This window comes from Pygoscelis adeliae, unplaced genomic scaffold, assembly GCF_000699105.1.
Source record: "Pygoscelis adeliae isolate BGI_AS28 unplaced genomic scaffold, ASM69910v1 Scaffold117, whole genome shotgun sequence".
NCBI lineage: Eukaryota > Metazoa > Chordata > Aves > Sphenisciformes > Spheniscidae > Pygoscelis > Pygoscelis adeliae.
The window spans coordinates 98,332-118,968 of NW_008825270.1; the positions used below are offsets into that span (position 1 = coordinate 98,332).

The 20,637-nt window shown below is 37.7% G+C and overlaps 1 protein-coding gene across 1 annotated transcript; it reads right to left on the reverse strand.

Annotated features, from left to right (window-relative positions):
• Positions 1–1,914: 1,914 nt before the first annotated feature.
• Positions 1,915–20,076, reverse strand: TRAF6 (TNF receptor-associated factor 6, E3 ubiquitin protein ligase). Its single transcript, XM_009329679.1, has 7 exons — positions 19,997–20,076; positions 16,338–16,664; positions 10,705–10,855; positions 9,936–10,094; positions 8,964–9,035; positions 7,503–7,580; positions 1,915–6,643 (listed from the first exon to the last, which is right to left on the reverse strand). Exons 2-7 carry the CDS (start codon positions 16,631–16,633, stop codon positions 5,762–5,764), a joined length of 1,638 nt encoding a protein of 545 aa, XP_009327954.1. The 5' UTR covers positions 16,634–16,664; positions 19,997–20,076; the 3' UTR covers positions 1,915–5,761.
• Between the last annotated feature and the right edge of the window lie 561 nt (positions 20,077–20,637).

Below are 20,637 nucleotides of genomic sequence, written 5' to 3' on the forward strand. Positions count from 1 at the left end.
TCTGTGGCTTTTTGGGTGGTTTTTTTTTTTGTTTGCGAACTGGAAAAGACTGCAGAAGTAGCACGAACTCTTCACACGCTCTGAGCCCTGGCAAGCTTAAAGTAACTGTTAAATGGCTGCCTCTGTGCTCAGAGACGTGTATTTTTATCAAGGAGGTTAGGTTTAATTGGAAAAAAAATTAAAACCAGTAAAGGAAAAAGACATGAAGGCTACAGATCTGGAAACTTTGTATTCCAGGTCACTAAGACTCTCAGATCCTATAAGGGTGGTGGTGGCACCAGGGTCCGCTCAGTCCAGCCAGGGTGGAGCAGATAAAGGCTTAGTGGTGGGAAAATGATGAGGGCGAGACAGTAAAGTGTGTTTCCTTTGGTCATTTTTCCTGCTAGCATAACAATTCCCTCTTTGAGTGGCATAAGTGCGAGTCTGAGGTTTGCGGTTGGCTTTTTTTGGCTCAGGAAGAATAAAAACAAACCCCCAAAATGTGCAACAGGCAGAATTCATCAGCCATCTTACTCATTTCGTCCAGACAGGCCTAGTTTCCCTACTTCCCATTCTATTGCCTTGTATTTATTGCACATGTTAATAGCATACTCAACACTCATTGGGGCTAATTTATTAAGTTTTGTTGACTTCTGTAAATGCTGTCTTGGAAGAGGCTAAATAGTCACAGCATCTAAATGAAAGATGCAGCACAGAAGAGCTGAAGTCTAGCACTGTGTGTACACACCCAGGATAGCGTAGTAAGGAATTGCACAATGAGTTTTCTCTTCCCAGGTGGAACGGCCTTAGTGCTTTTTGGGGATGAGTAAGGCAGCAGAGCAGCTGGTTTTGCACTAGGAAGGATTTTAGCTAAAACAAACACATTCTTCCTGTGAAATTGCTGCAATTAACTGGTATTTGTCCAATAAAATATTTAGTCAGAATATCCTGGTCCACATCTAGTTTAGTAGTACGAAGCCAAGTTTTTTCACAAATGTACAGGTACATGAGACATCTGTATTTACATGGGTGTGAACATACTTTTATATTGCTGGCATCTTCTATTTCTGCATGTTGACTTTCCATTCATAGATGCAGCTGCATATGCCTATTTTTCCTGTTTGAAAAAAGGCCATTATTACTTCATCTCATCAAAAGAAGATTTTAGTGCACTTAAAAATATGGAGCATTAAAAATGGATTAACACAACAGCTACCGGTATCTGAGCATGTTTTCCTGTTCATTACTCACGGAAGCTATTAGGACCAACTTGGATGAAAGATAAAGTCATCATTAACTTGACATTAACTGCACTGCGTTAGATATTATGTCTAGTAAATACCACTAAGTTTCCTCAGAAGAATTTGAGTGTCTTGAACATTATACACACTATAGGGCACGGAGTCCGAGATCAAGATTTCCCTTCCTGCAGGTGCTGTTAAAAAAACAGATCCAGACTGCCTCTGTGGTTGAGATAAGCGTTTGCTTCATGGCAATCTGCTAATTTATTTCTCTTATTGACAGAGGAACTCCCTTTGATTTCTGATCTAAGTATCTCGCAACAAAGCTTCAACCCATAGTTGTTTTTGTAACAAATATAACAAGCAAGCAGGATGTGGCCAGAGAGGTGATAGTGTGCAATATTTTTCAGAGCTGCATCTTAAATTACAGCATGATCATGAGAACACTTAGTTTATTATCGATTACGCTAGCTCTGTCTTCTAGTAATGAATAAAACTATTGCTACCCTTTATAAATGACAGAAGTTTATCTTGAGATATATTCTTTGCGCTATATGATACATGGTCTCCCTCATTAAAAACCAGCCAACTCTAAAACCCACAAGACAGAAACTACCACTATTACTACAGAGGTCCTGTATCAGTTAATCTTTTTGAATAGCCCTCCATATGAATAAAGATGCAACATACAGTACACAGTTTAATTAGTTTATTTTTTTTTAAATTCTATCAGAAATATAGCTGTTGCATGAATTACAAAATATATTAAACAATCTATTGATACTTCCAAGGGAACAGGAGTACTTTCATTCTGTTCAAATGCAAACCAATACAAACCTTTAACACGGATCCCAGAATAGTCTTTTGCATCCATCATCAATATATTTGATGTGAAAGCATCTCTAAATAAGAACAGAAAGGCCACTCTGATTTTATTTCATTAGCAAGTTTAATCCCTTGATAGCAAACGTGACCAGGCATATCATGAGACCACTTAAAAAACAAGTCTATACATGTCACATTATCTGAGCTCCCACATATACATTACATACCAACATTTTTAGTAAAATAATTTTCCCTGCCCTGCAGGGGAAGACATTCAGAGGCAAAGAAAACACATTTGCAATATATTATAATTGGAAAATTTGTGCCATAGCAGCTTTGCAAATACACATACTAAGAGTGGCTGACAAACACATTCAAGAAAACAGAAATTTGGAAGATAAAAGCAGCTAAGCCACTTTCTAAACCACCTTGAGAGCCAGTAATGCTGCAAAGCACCAGGAGATACAGAACAAAAGAACCCAATTTCTGAAGAACCTACACTGGAAACTGGTTAAATCCCCATATTTCTTCATATTTGTTTTAGAGACAACTCTTGACACTGCATACCTTTCTGCTTCCATTTAAGTAGTTCTAGCAATCATACCTCAATCCACCACAGTAAAACAATTTCTCGAAAGAAAAGATCAGATCTGGAGGAAGGGGAAAATAAAAGAGGCTATTTCAGTGAAAATATATTTTCACATAGAAACTGAATCTCTTCATGCTAACCTTAGAAAAGTTCGAATAAAAGATAATAGTCATGAAGACTATATATTGAGATGTAACAATGTAGACTCATAAGTTCTTCCATTAGCCGAAGGTGATGTTCTTACTTGTAAGAGAAAGCTCTGGAACTGCAGTTAAAATGAAGACTAGCTTGGAAGGTGGGGTAATAAAAAGGAAAATGGAACAAGTAGATGAAAAAACATTTCATTAACATTTATAATTTTTCATGACAGAAAGATTTAACTGATATTTAGCAAATTAGCTCTGCAAGTCTCTCATGTAAAACTCTGGCATTACAGTAATTTGGCATCACTCAGAGTTCTACTTGGCAATATTAAAATACAAAACCAGTAGAATAGCAGCAGTAAATAAAGCATTCATATTACTGTGGCCAATACAGTATTATACATGCAGTAGCTTTCTGTTCCCTATTGGTTTGTGCTATTGTACAATATTAACCTGAATCATTTAAACTCCTGAACCTGCCACCAAAGTGAGTTTCCTCTGAAGGCAGAAGTATATGAGATACAGCAAGTAAGGCTCAAAGCAAAAATTCAGTTCATAACGCAAAGCTTCAAAAGGAAAGAAAGTATTAATGCGCTTAGTGGGTCTTGGGTAAAAACTGTTAGAACACAGACTAAGGACATTTTTGTTAATATCACTAGGGCTAAGAAAGGAACTGTAGCAGGAAGAAGCTCTCAAATTACAAGTGTTTCTTCTGCTCCCCCCCCCGCAAAAAAAAAAAAAAAAAAAAAGAGAGAGGAGAATGGTAGTTTTTGAGCATCTTGGAAAAACGTGTAACTAACATAGCTTGAAAATGATTGGAGAACTAGTGTACAGTGCCTTCTGTATACAGTGGGTGTGGGCACTGTCACGTACATTAAAAGCCCTTGGTTAAGAATGGTTTAACTACGAGGAATGCTCTAACTGAAGACACTCCAAAACAATTCCGCTGATAGGATGAGGCTATTCAGTATAAAAACTACTTAAGAGGTTTAAAAAGACAGCTTTAAAATATGGATCTTTTCCTATTTTGAGTAATATATGCTCACCTGTCCTCTAAACACACAGAATACACTAAAGTCAATGACTGACTGCATTTAGCATTAGCCAGGAAGTTCATGTTTCAGTAGTGACAATAATCCATTGAACACAATCCCTCTTCAGCTAATAGGCTCTATCTGCAAAATAAATTTTACTCATCTGGATATGATGAACAAAGTGGTGGGCTGGGTCCTGGAACTTTTAATCTCATGCAAGCAGGCAGAGTATCCTCCGAAATCAATATACTATAGTAGTCTTTCATTCGCCTTGTATATATTAAGCATATGCAGTTTCCCCACTGATAATCCCCATGGGATTGCTCTGATGAGGCCAAATAGTTGGAATACTCTTCAGAATCTTTTAAGTTGCAGTGTCTCAAGTCTTTAGGTTGTTTCACTAGCTTGGAGAAATAATATACATATGCTTATGTATGGCTTAGTTCATTCTTCGGTACACATATAACCGTACTTAAGTTACGGGGTGAACAAAACTTTTTTTCTTCCCTCCTTTTAAAGACAAGATTCAGAACTTTATGAGCACCATGATAAGTTAAAATTTTTAGCACCAGGGAACTTGAATAACTCAGCTTTGACTGGTCAAAGCATTTATACGGCATACAAACAATCAGTACAGAGAACAATAATACACGCAACATCAGGAAGCTCATGAATTCTTCACATAGTGAATCTAGTGTTTGGTAAATGAGTAACTATGGAAGCCAGATTTTTTTCCTTATAGCAAACAGGATTGCAATTTTTCCTCACACTGTCTAATTAATAGGCTTTTCTTCCCCTCCAAAGCATTGAGGGTGGCCCAGCTCCTATTGTCTAATGGGACAGGAAATACCCATGACAGCTGGCTGTTGATACAGCCAGCTGTCCACTGAGAATTCATAGATGACATAGGTCATACATCACCCAGAACACCAAGAGATCACTTGAACAGATGCAGGTCACAACTTCAGCTTTGGTACAAATTCAGGTTTCAACAACAGTAAAACAAATTCTGCATCACCCTATCTAGTTAGTACATACCCTTTGCTCATGTATACCACTCACAACCTGAAAAATGTCCAGCACTAGGAGGAGATCCCACCACCACAAAAGTATCTTATTCAAATGCTACACTTTTATCTCTCTGGTGATGGTGATTGACATTCTGGGCCCGGAGCACACACTTACAAAAAGATTAATCAAAATAAATAGAATTAGGGGGGCACTTTCAGACCACATTACAAATATTTCTTCAGTGAACTCAGCTCAGAGTCACTTAGCCTTCTTCACAACGCTACCACATGTCTTTCAGAAATACTAGTATCAACTCTGCATCAACATGCAACTTCCTGAAGCTAACTCTGCAGGAGGGAAGAGTCAAAGCATACCTCAAACCCTAGGTGATGTGAGCAAAGTCTTAACCTGTTTTCAGATTTCAAGAGAAGCATAGCCAATTCAAAATTCTAGAGAAGTCAATATAGAAACTGTCTCAACTTTCCCAAGCTCTGTGAAAAACAAACCAACCAACCAACCAACCCACCCTCATCTTTATTAATTTAGCTATTTCCCTGCTACAGTATTTATTCCAAGGCACTGAGGCGAAAAGATTTACAGGTCTTCTGATATGGCTTAAGTTTTACTACACTGAGATGTACAGGTACTTCAATAGGATTTTCCTGTAGGCAGTTGAGTTTTGATTAACAACACTTCATTTAGTTAGCTTGCTACAGAAGTAGCTTATTAATAGAGAACAATACCAAATATTTGAATACATGACCTCATACAGAAAAAAAAGTATACCAGCAACAACGAAGTTCTATTCAGGTGAAGATCAACTATGTTGGCAACTATGATCTTTTACAAATGCAGCCTATACGGATGATGAAGCACGCTTGTGATCTGTGGTGGAAGAACATGACTAGTGGCTCCATTCCTCTGGTTAAGACTTACAGGCTACATAGCTCCATCAGTACTGCGAGCTTGAAATCCTTCTCTGCGGAGACTGTTTAAATCTAGACGTGTTAGAACTTCACAGCGCACCAGAAGGGTATCATCCTTTATGAAGGTTCTTTGTTTCAAGGTTTGCAGGTGCATGAAAGTCACATAACCAAAACCTTTTGGATTGCGGTGAATTGTTGGTCTCTGGAAGGCTAGTAACTCTGGCTTGGCTTCCATTACTTCTTCATGATTCTGCCTTTCAGGGCCTTCTGATTGATCCAAAATAGAAAGTCGTATAGTGCCTTGGAAAGGCCAAGGCAGATGGCTGTCATATTCTCCTTGCATAGTGTGGACAAACAGAGATATAAAATTAGCACAACGCTGAGCATTTGGTAATTGGATATGCAGGCGCAAACACAGCTTGTAGCCAGGCTTTCCAGTATAGAAGCCAGGACTGTGCATCACAACAGGTCTCTCTTCTTCCTGGGCTTTCTGAAGTCCACTGAAGTTCTCAATCTTCCAGATATAAATACCATTACATTGCTGTGCCTCCATTTCAGTAATCTTTCCCTCCAAATTTCGGATAGTACGTTTGAGTTCTGCCACGTGAGTGTTCTGAGTCTCCATTTTAGCAATGAGTTCTCTGATTTGGTGATCTTGTCTTACCAGACGACCTTCCAACTGCTGAATAGTTTCTTTGAAGTTTTCAACCTCTGGATTACAATCATATGCAGCATGTGACACGTGTGAGAAGAGGGCAGGCTCAAAGGGTAAGCCATTAATGAAGGGTACAGGATTTGTAGCAGTAACACTGATATTTTGAAAACTCTGAGCCATCATTCTCATGTGAACCTGAGTGAACTCCTGCATATGTCGTGCCAGTTCATTCCTTTGCATCTAGAATTTAAGAGATGTGGCATTAGGAACATATCAAACATTATCTGCAATCACATCTTAAATGTGGCTCCGAAGAAAATCAAACAACTAGTTGCTTCTGTTATGTGAGGAAAAACTGGAATGTGAATCAAGGACTGGTGATGTGACAAAGTAGCACTTTACCAATGGAGGGCTCCAAATTTAAGATCACTGTTATGACAAATGAAAAAAGAAGTTCAAATGCCAGTGTGCAAATATTGTTCAACTCAAAATAGAGACATGGTGAAAAAGTGTTAGTGATAAAAACATACATTTAGTATTTTTTCTGTGTTCTAAATCAGCATTGTGTTCCCTTCATTGATTTGCTAAAATGCTCCATAGTACCAAATACAAAGGTGTCTGAAAACTGATGTGGAAATGATGAAGGGAAAAGATCCATTTTTACAAAGAGGTATTAAACAACTAGAAATAAGAGTATCCAGATTAAATAATTTTAGAATTTAATCAAATTTAAAGCACTATCAGGTTTTCTTCACTGAACTCTTAAGAGCCATAACTGTCTTTGGTCACAACTTTGGAAGAAATGCTAGAAGCTACTTTACTGACATGAAAGCTGAGAAAACACTCATGGGTTAATAAAAGCAAGTTCATCAAGCAAATCATTCACAGAGTTAAAATTTTAACTTTGAAAAGAACTTTTGAAAGACAATGTATCAACATGTAGGGTTATAGAATTAAGATACCTCAAAACAAAAAAAACCCACAAATCACTGAGGATTTGGGCTGGTGAATGAGACAAGAATAGGAAACCACATTAAAAAAAAAATATAACAAAAACATGCAGAAGGTCTGCAATTCATGATTCTGATAAAAGGCTTACCTTTTCAGGACACCCAAAGGCACTGTAAAAACATGGCACTGGGGCAGTAGGACAATCATTGTCATAATGGTTAGGCATCTAAAACAAATCAGATTTGAAATTAATTTTCCCATCAAGAGTATTCTTTTATAACATCCTAAAAGAATATGGCTGGATGGACTCTGAACAGGTACCTGAAGGCAGATCAGTTTATACTTATATAATTTCTCAAAGAAATATGGAAATGTTGAACAAAAATGTTAGTGGTGATAAAAATTCTACATCCTCCTTGTATGTACTTTAACAATTCATTGCCTTTGTTCTTACATTAGGCATCAGAAAGCATTCACATTTTCTTGCTAGAAAAAATGCCTTTTGTTTCTAGCCTATCCTCAAGCTAGATCACAGTTAATTTCCTTCCCTTCTGAAGCACTACTTGCATATACTTCTTGTGTCTCTCTTCATTATCCTCTTCCTCAAAAAGCTCAAGTTACTTTAGTTTTTCTTATGGTCCATGTTTTCCAGACCCAGTTATCCCACTGCTCTGGATCCTCCCTATCCATCCCCACCTCAGAAGCTGGACAGCCTCAGCTGAGGCCCTTATGAGCCACAAACAGAGCGAAAGATAATTCTGGGTTTCACAGGCAAAATACCTGTTTATAAAACCCAGTATGTTTGCCTTGTGTAAATATCATGATGAAGTAGAACACAAGCTTAATATAGGTCAGCCATTAAGTCTAAACCATTACCTAGTTTAGCATTCTCTGTTCCCTGTTTTTGCAGTTCATTATTCTACCTAACAACAGATTTTTGCCTTTGTTGTTACTGAAGTCAATCCTGTTTTTCAGAGTATTTCTCCAATTTGAGAAGACCATTCTTTATTTTAACCCAGGTCATTAACATAGTTGCCATCCCATTAAAACAGGGATAGGCTGCAAATTAAGTAACATTTATCATTTTCCTGTCAATGAAGTAAGTTATTATTGAATAGAAGAAATAATAATGGCTATTACAGCAGTAATGGACAAGCAGAATTCCACCCAGCATCTACAGTTTGATACTGAATTATTTATAACTACTTTCCAACAGTGGCTTTCCAATTACAAATACTCTCCCTCTCTGCCCAAATCAAAGCCTTGTCTTCTAATGTCAGCCATAACCACTGGCAGCTGCTTGGTATTCTTTAACCTCCATTCAAGATCAAAAACATGCAGCATGGCCCCTGTCAAGAAGCAGTATAGCTAAACAATGTGATTTGCAGCCAAAAATCCTACAGAGGTTTACCAGACTGCAATTGCAAGCTGGAGCAGCATTTAAAAGAGTATTACACCTGCACTGGATGCAACATTTTCAGAGAGAGACAGGTAGAGATTTATTAGCTAGTAGACAAACTGTTTCTTCAAGTTTAATTTCAGACTAAAGAAGCAATGTAAATACAAAACATCTGACCCAGATTAAACACAGAGAAAGGTAGTCTCTTACCTGCTCTCTGATGAGCACTGTGTTGCAGTATTCACAAAATACATTGGCGAGTGGGCAGGTTTGGTCATGAAGCTTAGTTATCAAACACAGAAAAAGAGAGGAAAGAAAGAATCAATAAAGTTACACAATTTAAAAGAGTGCTAATCACCTCTGATGTTAAATTTTTATGTACATTTCAAATTTTACATTTAACTGTATGCAACTGTGAAACAAAAACAATCCCCTTACCCTGAATAGTATGTTTTCTATAATTACTGTTTTTTCCTGGACTCATACAAGAGATTCATAAAGTTGCAGATATTTTATTTCCTAAAGCTCTTATGCTCCAAAGGAGTCTGAATTTATCCAAAAGTTTCTGAAATTCATGTTCAATTGTAGTGGAACTATATTGAAGTTTTTTTTGTATTGTTGGACTATATGAGGTATTTTTGTTTGACAGTTCACAACATGATATCATAAAATTAATAGTCCTTGAGATAAAACATATCCATATACAGATAAAGAAATGGAAGCTCAAAAAGGAAAGGACTATCCTCAGTATCACCAAAGTAAAAAATGCAGAGCCAGGAGAATTATTCAGAAATTATCTTGGTCTTGTGTGTTAGCAGATATCCCCAAAAGATGCATCTCTTGACACATCTTTTCTGCCAGGCATAAAAACTGTAAATGTAAATATTGCTTTGTGTGTTACTTTGGCAGTAGATACCGGCCTCTCTGATGGTAAGGCCAAAAATCAATGGTTCTTACGCAAGTCTTTTCACACCACGGGGTTCCCAAGAAGTTTGTATTTAAGCACAATCCTCTCCCCAGCTTTCGCCTGTTCTAGACTAATGTCCTGAGTTGGCAGCTTCTCACCTGTGCAGCACAAAGAGCTCTTCTAGACCAAAAATTTTTTTTTTTTAATACTGATGTTCCATTTACAAGCAAACCCATGTCAATGAAGGTTGAAAAACTGAGACTCCTGCAAAGTACCTCTTTATCTTCATAGGCCATAGATGTGGCACAGTTTGGACAACAGACTTGACGCCTCAGACACTCCTGTGTCATGTGCTCTTTCAGATGGTTCTTCTGGAAGGCTCCTTGGCACTGTGGGCATTCCACAGTGGAAAAATCACACTGCAACTGGTGGTCCTGAATAAGAACAAAAGGGGGATTTGATACTACAGACAGGTACTATTGTCTCATCTGCTTTCAAGATAAAGCACAGTACAAGAGGAACAAATTGCAATCTTTCCTTCATGCAAGCAAATCCTTATACACTTACACTGACTTTACCAATGACCTGTTATTGTCCCATTACTAAGATCAGGACTTCATGTATTCAGAGCTTTAAGAATGCTCTCAGGTAAAAATTCAGCTTTATGCTTATCCTTTTAACTTTGTATATTATTTTCCAAAACAATTGCTTCAACTAATATATCTAGCTGCTTTGAGGGAATATTAAACTGACTTCAGGGAACTTGTGTGAAGTACAGATACAGCTGATCAAAAGACAAACATGAATGATCCTAAAGAGAAAGCTGCATTAGTACAATTTTCATGCACTATGATGTTCACTTGAGAATCACCTAATTACAATTAAAGACTCATCAAAAAACAAATACGTGTAGCTGTAGTCTTGAATGAACAATGCACTGAATCAGCATAAACAGGTATCAGGTATGACCATCTATGTTAAGTTATTTTGAATTCTTACTTGTCCATGAAAACAAGGTTCCGTATTTTCAAAACTAATTCTCACCTCTAAATGCCTCAGCTCCATCTTCATACTGCAGCCCTTGTTGGGACACTTAACCATTAATGAAAGGATTTCCCGTTTAGCAAAGTTGTCAGGAAAAAGTTGATTTTCAAGCAGAATTTCGTTGTCTACTGGACATTTGTGACCTGCGTCTCTACAATGCAGAAAAGAAAGGAAAAAGAGATTCCAAGTTCCCTTTGCCCTTCATTTAAAATATTTTTACACTAGCAAGACATTAGTGGCCAAATTATAACACATTAAGAAAGTCTTTGAAAACAATGGCATTTATGTGGCAATTACCAGAAAGCATGCAATACCCATCAGAGAAATCGACAATACGCAGGTTTCACTAGAGGTGGCATGACTGCCATCGCAGCACTTTTCTAACTCAATAGTTTTTATTTGGACAAATGCCATGATAGATACTCTGGAAATAAACTTGAGGAGGATGTAAAGAAACTACAAACTTACGGTCCCATTTCTGTAAGTACTTCACATAGCTCAAACATCAAAGAATATTTCACATACTATTTCAAAACAATCCTTTAAAGATTCTTGGACCTTCTTTCCTTTCTTTCTCACTTTATAAACAGCCAAGGTGATCATAGCTGAGAGAAAAAGCAAAAGCGTCTTTTTTTTTTTTTTCTCCACATTCACTTCATCTATTTGGCATTACTTTTCATATACCCATTTCGCTGTTTTTGTTGTACAACCATTTGATCAGTTGGTCATCGTTCAATTTATTTATACAGCAAAGAAGGGTGAAAAAACTCCAGTCACAAAAATTACTAATAACTATGAAAATTACACTGCATTTGGAACTGGGTGTTGTATATAAAGCCATTTTAACTGCAAACAGACTGGAAGTCAGTGTTAACTGGTGAAAGTTTGGAGTCTGATGGTGGAACACGGGTGCATGCAACTTGCACAAGAGAACTAACAGCCTGTTCCACTTTGTCAGGTTCTGTCTACCTGCATTTAAACACAAGAATCATTAGAAATGGAGTAAAAAAGGGATCATCTCCACCAAATTTTCCTTTAAAAAAATATCCAGTATCAGCTCATTTCTGAAAGCAGTAGGTCAATATATCTATTCACAATTAAGTAATACAGTTAAAGAAGCATGAGGGATCAAAGCTTCTGAGCTGAAGCGCTAATGGAAACAGCAATAAAATGGAAAAATACATGGGGCGGAAAAATGTCAGAGAGCACTTGTGGTGCAAAGATCAAAGGCCAGATCATTGTCACTGCTTGCAAGCATGAGGGGAAGTAGAACCTAGTGGGCTGTGGAGACCAGGAGGGAATTTGTGTTCTTTGTTGGAAAAGGAAATAATTGCTCAGCAACTCCTTCATCAGCAACGCTGCTAGAGGAAGCGGGGGTAAAGTTGAGACTTCAGAAAGAGACAATGAACTTCCTTTCCTAGGTTTTGCTTGCAAGAGCTAGCTCACCACAAGTCTGATAGTCATACTCCTAAACAAGTGGAAAAAAGAAAATACCTAGCGTGCTGTTTTGTTTCATAGCTCCCTGAGCTACGATCAGCATGCTGATCTTTGTCACAACCCCGAAACGTTCCCTCACTTCGCAGGCAACCTACAGGAAATCAGTTTTCACAGGTATAACTTGGTTACAAATACCCTGTTCAGTGAAGTACAATGATAGTTCAGTAGGCCTGCTGGTAAGACAGCAGCCTTATTTCTACACAGAAAAGCTAGTCGTGTATAACAGCCAACAACAGATTAATTTTAAATAATGATTACCAGATACCCAGTTTAAATAACTAGCAGACAAAGGGTAAAATAAGAATGAATAGCAATTTTCCAATGCTTATAGTAAGGAAAGAGCAATAACTTATTGTAGTATATTAAACAGACTTCAAACACCATTTACAAGTACTGGGATTATGTTTAAAAGGCTGCTTAGATCCATCTACAGACAAAGATGTTGCTATTCATTTCCTATCACAGAATTGCACAGGTGCAATTTGAGTTTATGCACCTCAGTTCTGATTTCCATTACAGTGGAGGCTTTCCTATGCTGGAATTACCACATTGGGCTGTGCCACTCACAACAGTACCTGTGAAACAATAATCATCTGCTACAAAGTACAGTGAATATTCCTATAATTTCCCTTGAAACTAAAACATAGGTATAAAAAGTAAAGCCAGAATAATTTTCTTTGAAGAAAAAGCCTGCTCTGTGATTTTAGCAACTGAGCAGTTTAGCCTAGAAGCTGAAACAGTTGGCATACCCTTTAACTGCAGCCATGCTGGATGTTTGATGAACTGCTAGCACCCAAAGCTTTCTTTGCTGCCCCTTGTCAGCTCATAATTCTGCTTTTCCAATAAACAGAGGTTCTGATATTTAGAGAGCTCTACTACAAGCCCTAAGTCAGCTTTGACCTAAGATACAGGAGAAGAAAGACTGGAGTGAAATTTAATTAGCTACTGCATCTGAACTTAGTTCTTCTAAAATTTCTAATCAAGTACGTTGTAGACAGTAACATTTGTAAACTATTATTTGTAGTTACTTAGGTAGATAAGCTTCTTCACTACCATGACTCATAGTACTTCAAAGCACTTCAGACAGCTTTATTTAAAAAGATGCCAAGACTTTCTGGGAGGCAAACATTTACTGTGATCAAATCCATCTGGTCTAATCATGTCCCTCACATTGTAAGATCTAAGACTCCAGTCTTTAAAAGCTTTTTAAAAGAATCTTTCTATTTGCAGCCACAACTTCTTCAACATGGACAACTACAATTGTTTGTGTAAGTCACAAGAAGCAATTACTCAAAAACTGCTTGTCCATCCTTTATCATTTAAAATCCTTAATCTCTGTGTTCACTTGAGCTAGACAGTGCGGAAATGAGGAATAAAAGGAAGCAATTTCTTCCTGATCAAATAAAGGCTGTGACAATCACATAATGAAAAAACCCCACTACTTAGAGAATGTAAAAATCACTTTCCATTTTCATTTTAGTTCTGTAGAATCTTCTCAATGATACCAATCAATATGGTACTGTGGACATTACATACTCCAAATCAATATTGTACTATAGACACTACATAGTCCAAATCAATAGCTTGATCCATGGATCCCAATTAAATATGCAATTCAGCCCTTCAGGGATTCAAAGGGGTCTGGCACTTTAAGTTGTCTTCTCTGCTTTCACAAGCATTCACTCAAACTGCACTCCAGACATTTCAGTGGGGAATGAGGGAAAACAGTTACCATCAATGAAATGTCTGAAATATCACAGTGATGATCTGTAGTCTCCAAGATGAAAAATGCTTTCCACCTGTGTTCAGTATGCACTGAAACAGTCAACACTATTGATAGAAATGAAGTAAAATAGGGAAAGGGTGTAAAAGAAGCAAAAGCTTCTGGATATTGAAACTGTTTGCAGACCTAAAACTTTGAGCAGAGCAAATGCTCTGTTAATTTAAAAAGGAAGAGAAACCATTTCCCATATCTGGGGTTTAAGAAGGAAGTTTCTCTACCTGCTACAAGATGTTGCGTTCTGAGCATGGGTTCACTGCAGTTCCTCACTCAGTCCTGTGGTAAATTCTAACCAATGACCGTAACCGTGCAGCTCATCAGCAGAGGGATTAGAAAACAAGATCACCTTAGCTGTTAAGGATCTGAAAGACTGGAAATGAGACACACATTTTTGGTAATTTTAAGTTTAGTAATTTTCCCCTCAGTTTTCAACCTAGGAATTCTGTTGTCTTTGAAATGATTGGTGAGTGGACATTTCTAAATCTCAGTATACTTAAGTACTGACTAATTTACCTTCAGGATTTATAAACATCATACTACCATGAGAGAGAGCAAGTAAGGAATTCCAAAATTTAATGGCCTTTATTAGTACAAATGCCTAATTCAATGCTTACAATCTTGCATGAAATCATGTACATTAACCTCTTGAAAGAATTTAGGTTGCAATGTGCAAACCAAAGGCCAGAAAGTGAAGCCAACTGCTTGTGCCTAGGGAACTGGATTACAGTCAAAGCTGACAGGTTCAGGTTTGGGGTTTTTTGCCTACTTCCATGCACCCAGCTGACGTGAATACCATTGAGTGATGCAGTTGGGTAAGGCCTGATGTACTTTTCTTGCAGAAGTAGGAACATAGTGAACAATGCAAGGGACTAAGGGAGCAGGGTGATCTCATGGTATGGTTAGTGGAGAACTGAATATCTCTCAGCTTCCTCTGCAGAATCCACAGACGAGTCACTTTTCATGGATGAACACTGGTGGTATTCTGCATTTTCTGGATAATGAATTTGCATCCTTTTCTCAGAAATATTGATGAAACTAATGTTAACAAGAACTGTGCTGCAAACACATACAATAAATTTCTGCGCTTGCTAGAAAGGAAAATAGCCTGCTCTTTTGCTATCGTAAGTACGGAATGCAAAATTAAGTTTGTCTTCTCATACTCAGCTCCAACATTTCCTTCCTTGATCTAAAGGGGATGCCATGAAGAAATACAGTAGCATCACACACAACTGTGACAGAAGCTACAGAGAAGACCACAAAACCCACAAAATACTGTATTCAGAGAACATCATTGCTGGCATACTATTCATTTAGTGAGCTATAAATGATGGACCATGGAGAAAAAGAAATGGAATAGAACTATGGATAAATAGTATGGAAAACTAATCAAGAAAGCACTGTCCATTTTGCATGCTAAAAATAAATGCCTGGAAAAAACAACATTGTATAGTAATATTGAGACAGTTTGATGATCTTTACACAAAGGTGTGCAAAGTAAGGTTGGAAATTAACCAATTCTATATGTGGGTCACACAGAATTAAATATTTAGATTCCTACCAAAGTACTGTGACATTTGAGCTAAGTGAGCAACTGATAAGAAAAAATCTGGCTTATGCTGAGAAGGAAAAACCCTACAGCATAATATCTAGCCTTCTATCAATGTGTTCCAATACTCACTGACATGTGGGACACTGATGACTGTATTCCAGGTTTGAGGGAAGTACACTCTACCAGTGTACTTTCTGCCATTCCAATCATTCACTTTTATGAGCCCGGCATGTTCTTGCCTTCATACCTCATTCCTACTCCCCCATATGCCACCTAGTTTCCTCTCTCAACGCTTTGTTCAAGACTATTCCCTCATTACATTCTCTCTTCCAGCTCAACAAGGAAGCAGCTGATTGCAAGTGAAGAACTGAAAGCATGAATTGCCGTATCTCCACCAAGAAACCATGTTGTCTGTAGTTGCCTGTAGTTATCAAGAGAAACAATCACAGGGAAAAGACAGGTTTTATAATCCTGTGCTGAAAATGGAACTGATTTGGATGATTTGGCTACTTTAAAAAAATCATTATTTAATGTTTATTCAATCAAATTTTTAGATTCATAACCTGAGTAAATTTGTATAAATGGCAAAATATCTAAAGCTCATGCAACCTCCAAACTCGTGGTATTTTGGCCATACATAGTGTTTATTAGAAATCGTCTTTAATGAATTATAAATTCCCAGAGTTCTATTAGCACTTACTGGTAACGCACCTTAAGCAGTTCTATTCCGTTTACATTGCCCTTAAACTGCTCTGCTTTGGTAAGTGAATTTTTGCTTAAAAGCAACTTCCATATATTTTCCTTTACCTTATCGATTTGACAATGCAGCCTTTGCAGAAACGATGTCCACATGGTGTCTGCACTGCTTCCCGAAGAGCCATCAAACAGATTGGACATTCATATTTACTTTCCAAGGGCGGATCAAACTCCACATCATATCCTTGTGTTTCCTCTGGGAAAGAACTTGGAGGGTTTCCAGTCCCACTGCTGACGCTTACGCTGTCTTCTTTTGCTCCAACGCTGCAGGCACTGGCCATGGCTGCACAGCAGCCGCTTTCCACGTCTCGGGCTCCACAACTGTTATCACTATATAGCAAGCTCATAGTAGCTAATCAAGTGCTACACAGAAACGCTCTGCAAGATGACAAAAAGATGTGTTAATTTAAAATATTCCAAGACCTTCCTTTCCAGTCAAGAACAAATTTTATTTCTGACCAGAAACACTGGAACAGCGGTGAAGATTTGGTTCTACTCAAAATCACTGGTTTTGTTTTGTCCCAGTTTCTGTTATCTATCTTTTTTACTTACCTTGATATATAGGAAAGAGCACTGCATCCTGTCAGCCTAGTTCAAACTCAAACACACACACCTTTCTGTAATTTCTTTCATCTACCTACCTAATTTCTGTAACAAGAGGAATACTCTTTCTCCTTGCTACGTTTACTGAAAATGCCTCTTTACCCCTTCAGTTTTTACCCCTTATTTACTTCTGATGCATTCAAACATAATTTGCATGAAAAATGCTGTACAAAATCAAGTTTTATTGGCTGACAATAGCTTAATTCCGTATTTTCCTTGCAGTGAATAAATGTTATTTAACATTTTCTGTATACAGCGATTCACAGTATAGGTTTCAAATCAGTTTAGGTGCATGCCCACAAATAAAATGCAAGTCCAAGTACCCAAACCAAGCAGATGCTGTGCTGCCAATGAAATTCAAATATACAGCATTGCTGATAACATTTTAAAATTGCCAATAGGACTTTAAATTGAGTAAGAAGCTACACAAGAGATAAGGCTAATACTTCCACAGCTCAAAAGCTATCTACAAACTACTAGTACTCAGGAGTTCTTGCTCTCCTTTCCCTCTTCCAGTCTTGCTGGCAGGGAGGACAAGGGACATGACTGTAAGTGCAGAAGATGAAAGTCGCATTTCCCTGAAATGCGGTGAATGGCATAGTAAAGCCTGCTTTTAAAATACTGCTCACAGAGCAGGCTGAACTCATAGGTATGAAATAAAAAAAAAAATGCTGGTATCCCCAAACAGATTGCCAATGTTTCTACATTGAATGAGGGAACTTTAAAGAAAGGTCTAAACAAATATAAACTCTAAAAGTCCAAGAAATTTTCCTCTCCCTCGATTTTTTAATGGTTACAACCATTTTCTTAGAATCCTATTATGGTTAGTTTTCTATAAATTACATTTCTTTGAAACACAGAGCTTATCACCAGGTGCAAGGCTGTATGAATAGGCTGAGGGTTACAGAGCTAGGCATGCAAAACAAGCCCACTAAGACCAGATTTGATCTTCTTTTGCACAGCAGTATAGGCAAAGGTCTCTTGCAATGTTCACCTACTACATCCACTGTAATACCATTACATCATATAAAGCATATTAGGGATAGAAACCTAAGGATTAATCAAGAGCTGAACTGTAAGGATTGTTGATCTGCATCAGTACTGCAGACTCTGGGGGCAGCGAGGTATGCAGAATGAATAGGGTTACTTTGACCACAAGCTCACAAAACTGAACTTTTTCCTGCCTTTATCAGAATTTGAACACCACAAGTCATTTTAACAAAATGTTCATGGATAGGAGGACATACAGGTAGTTTTATTTGGGTACTTATTATATGACAACTGAAGATTACATCAACAAAAATACTAATCACACAAAGCCTCACCCAGTATCTACTGGAAATATATTTTGAACAAATGCAACATTACAGAAATGCGCTTTAGGCCACCTATATGATAAACAATTAGCAATACTGCACATGCTAACAGTGTATGAGCTTTTTTTTTCCCCAGTTATCCAGACCAGAGAAAGAAAAAAAAGGCAGATCTACCAAACAAAACCAAACCCGCAAAGTTACCATATTTAGGTCAGTTACAGTTAGAATCAAAACAGAACTTCTATTCTGTTGTGTAAATATGTGACTTTCCATTTTGTTGAGGTACGCAGAGGTATGAGAAGTATCTGAAGAGCAGCATTCCTGACATTTCCAAAATACCGTTAAGGTACAGACTCTCAAAGCACAGTTCGACAGTTCAGAGTTGTACTGAACTGGTCAGCAATGCTCACTTTATGCAGAAATAACTCTACAGCAGAGCTGTCTGGAACTGCATCCAGGGAGTGATGTTTACTTCTATTCCTGTTCTCTGCCCCCAGGTATTATCCCTATATGTTATCTACCACAACAGGCTTTATAATCAAGGCTTCTAAACACCACAGCAATACAAACTAAACACCAAGTAAATTCTCAGCAGTCCAACAACAATCAAATTAATCCCATGGAACTGAACAGCTCCCTCAATGACTTAGAATGGAAGCAGAAGAATCAATACTTAGAAAGATGCCCCGTGACAGTAAGATTTTTTAGACTGCCATCAGTAGGTCTCTTTTCTCTGGAGAAAAAACCCAACTTGTTTCCGTTGTTAAACTAACATAACTTTTATTTAACAGCCGCTACAGAGGATGGCTAGTCCACAGGCCATATTTCACGAAAAAATCACAGGAACTAAGTTGGGCCAATGGAGTGGGAATGTTGGTATGAAGGATATCAGAATCCGCAGGCCAGTCTAGGACTGAAAAATTCACATTATTCTAAGCCACAAGGGTATATTTAGTGAGACTAAGAAAGGGAAGAGGAACATATATCCCTTTAGCAATGTCACAAAGGAATTCAGGCAGTTGCAGGGAAGAAAATTTAATAGCTTTACCCAAATTCATCTGTCACGTTAATTGCAAAGAAGTGCGCGACTCTCCCCTTAGGCTGTTCCTAGGAAAAAAACATAATATTTGAAATATTGTTCTTATAAGGAAGAAAACAGGATCTGACTCAGTATAATCTCGATAGTTGAACACTTTGTAGATTTAAGCGCTGTGCAAGTGGTATTCTCTTTGCCCGTTTAAATTGTTTCTACAGACATAGCAGGTATGTACATTCAGTTTACAGAAACAAAAATCCTGTATCAGAGTCATTTTAATGAATGAGTCACTGCAACCAGTCAACATCCCAGTCTCACACAAAAATCCCCTTATTCAGTGATACACTCCACTCCCACATGGAGCTTTTTGTCTGCATATGACCAAGGGGTTCATAAAAAAAGAAGTGTAAGTATCATTGGCTCCTCTTTCTAAATAGGGAAATTCAGGCACAAAGAGGCAACTTAAACAAGGTGACTGAGAGCCAGATTTTTAATTTTGTTCATGTTTTATATAAGATAGGATTCCTCCTACTACTCTTATCCATTTCATCTTATCTGTAAGGAAAATCCTCCTTCTTCCACACATATTTATAGGTGTGGGGGCAAGGCACAATTTTCTAAATCAAAATCCACACTGCTGTTACTCAGACCATTAACCGAGGCTTGATTACTCCACCATAGTTTAAAACAATTCCTCTACAAGTTGTAACTACCGTAGCAGGAATTACTTCTGTTTCTTGTGGCACTTATTTTACCTTCCAAGAGTAGGAACATAGATTCAGTCTTCTTGAACAGAGCAGTGCTAGAGCAAAACCAATTGGAGGAGAGTATACTTTGAATGTTGATGACAGGTCTTTTCCCTGATGAAGGTGGAGCAGACAATTTGTGAGCCTGCTGTAGCAGTTTTGCATGTTCCTCCCCTGGGGAATTTAAAAAAAATTTCAGGCTAGAAGAGGATGGATTTTAAAATCCAAACCACTATATATCCCAAAATTCACATCAAATTGCTACCCTTTCTTTTTGATTATGAAACAGATTACCAGTGAAGTAAAACCTAACAAACATCCCCCCAAAACCACATCAGTTTTTCTTCCTGTTGATAATAGTTGTTATTCTTCCTCTGTGCTGAACAAAATTGAGTCAAATACAAGTACAACAATATACAAGTATTAATTTATAATACCTTGTCTACACCACAGCCTTTAGAATTTATCCATTTTTTTGACGTTGGTAGTTTAATACATTGAACACTTGGGTAGTCTGCTCTATGACCTTCTTTGTTTGGACAACATCCAGCCTTCAGATGGAGGAACAACTCAAATTAAACTGGATCATTACATGGTAATTCTTGTTTTTGCTAGTGTGAAGTTTCTCAGGCAGAGAAAGCCTTAAAATT

Coding starts and splice junctions, on each gene's coding strand:
- TRAF6 (XM_009329679.1), bottom strand. CDS start 16,633: ATGAGCTTGCTATATAGTGATAACAGTTGTGGAGCCCGAGACGTGGAA. Junction 10,856..16,337: donor TGCATTGTCAAATCGATAAG/GTAAAGGAAAAT, acceptor TCTGCATTGTAG/AGACGCAGGTCACAAATGTC. Junction 9,036..9,935: donor TGGCCTATGAAGATAAAGAG/GTACTTTGCAGG, acceptor TTGATAACTAAG/CTTCATGACCAAACCTGCCC.